Source organism: Aplysia californica, unplaced genomic scaffold (assembly GCF_000002075.1).
Source record: "Aplysia californica isolate F4 #8 unplaced genomic scaffold, AplCal3.0 scaffold00774, whole genome shotgun sequence".
NCBI lineage: Eukaryota > Metazoa > Mollusca > Gastropoda > Aplysiida > Aplysiidae > Aplysia > Aplysia californica.
In genome coordinates this window covers 100,597-102,432 of record NW_004798044.1, presented here as the reverse complement: position 1 = coordinate 102,432, position 1,836 = coordinate 100,597, and the positions used below count along the sequence as shown (strand labels likewise).

Sequence of the window (1,836 nt, the reverse complement as noted above, 5' to 3'; positions counted from 1 at the left end):
AAAAAAAAATCCTCGTTCATGAGATCAGCGAAATGCTGGAGACAAAGATCAGAGACTGTGCAGAAAGTAAGTAATCTTCAGAGAAATTAAAATACATAGTACGACTACAGTCGACTATGCTTGTAGCGATGTCGTTGGGGGACCAGAAAAAAGATCGATACATCCGGAGTGCGCAACAGCTGTTGGAAGAAAAATTCAAGGGAAATAATCCCAGTACCCAACCTCACTGTAGTTGTCCTTCATGGCACTAGGCAAAGTGAGACAGAGGCAGTATCGTGTTCGCTTCGGCGTTTATGATATAAGGTTATCAATAGTATTGGGAGATAGATGCCTCCTACTATTGTGTGAATGTGCGTAACATTACAAAACATCATCGGGTTCAACAATGCTAGGTCAAAACTAACAGGGGGGGGGACATCATTAAAACCATTATATTTTTACTATAAACTATACGGGCCGGGGATAAGAATACGCATTACTACAGCTGTCACGACGGATGTAGTGAATTCGGTACAACCGTTTCAATTTCATTGAGTTTGTTTTACATCTGTGCCCGTTCCACGGAAAAAGATCGCTATGTCCAAAGATCTTTACAACCGACTTCGCTAAAAGTGGAGTGGACTCTAGTAAGAGAGAAACAGAGAGAGAGAGAGAGAGAAAGAGAGAGAGACAGAGAGAGAGAGAGACAGAGAGAGACAGAGAGACACAGAGAGAGAGAGAGAGAGAGAGAGAAAGAGAGAGAGAGAGATACAGAGATAGGAATCAACTTCATCAAAGTGAAAATTTTCTTTTATAATCCATTCTTCAATAGTTCCATCTCCACAGCCACAGCAAACCTGTTCTCTCACCTCTGCCCCCTCTCCCTCCCCAAAAAAAAAATTTTTTTAAAATTCAGAACACATTAGATCTACAACTCACAGCAGCCTCCCATATAAAAAGTACGATGGTTGTGACCACGTAGAGCGTGATGAAGATGGTGATCTTGATGTAGGCTTTGGGCTTGAGTCGGCCCCTCACTATGGTGAAGCCTTTGGCTATGAGAATCAGCATCAGCATGAAGATGATGTTGCTTGTGGCTTGAAGGATACGACCTGGGGAAAGGAAAACACAGTGATCAGAAGATACCATATATATATATATGTGAGGCATTGTGGTGAAATCAGACGCTCGTCAAAATAATGAAATCGAAGAAAGTGGCATTTTTCTGTCGGAACGGCAATTCTTATGGCATTTTTGTTTTTTGTCTCAACACTTTATTAGTCCATAATATCGATGTGGATTTTACTTTTACTGAAAAACTTTGATTTAAGCCATGAAAAATGTAAATTTTCTGTTTCAAAGACTCTCAAGGTGTGGAAGCTACCCAACTTCGGTGGCCATTAAAAAAAATATTGAAACCAGGTGACACCCCACCTCCTTCAATTACAAATATCTTGACTTCTATTCAACATAAATTGGTATTTCCTTTATCAAAAGCAAGACAAATGAAAAAGCTTTAAGTTGATTACCAATAACTCCATATGACCAAAAACTGACAAGTCTCTGATTCCAATATGATAATAATAATAATAAAAATAATAATTATAATTTTTCACACTTATAGCACATTTTCACAAAATGTTCAGTGTATTTTACAATGATACAAAGAACATGTGCATAATACAATTCGAATAGAAATCATTTCTCTCCATCTCTTACTCTCTCTGCCCCTCTCTTTCTTTTCGTCTGTCTATCTCTCTTTCTCTCTCTCTTTTTCATATGCACACTTTCCCTTTCACTCTCTACCTTGATCTTCATGAACAATCTACCCCCTTCCTTTATCCCTCTCTCCCTCCC

The 1,836-nt window shown here is 38.9% G+C and overlaps 1 protein-coding gene across 1 annotated transcript in view; it reads right to left on the bottom strand.

Moving 5' to 3' along the window:
* LOC101861619 (transmembrane protein 145) overlaps positions 1 to 1,836 on the bottom strand; it is a gene marked incomplete in the record, with an annotated part of 38,987 nt that overhangs the window by 9,327 nt on the left and 27,824 nt on the right. Inside the window, 1 exon segment of the mRNA XM_005109392.3 lies at positions 919 to 1,091. Within this exon segment, the coding sequence (XP_005109449.2) occupies positions 919 to 1,091 (173 nt within the window).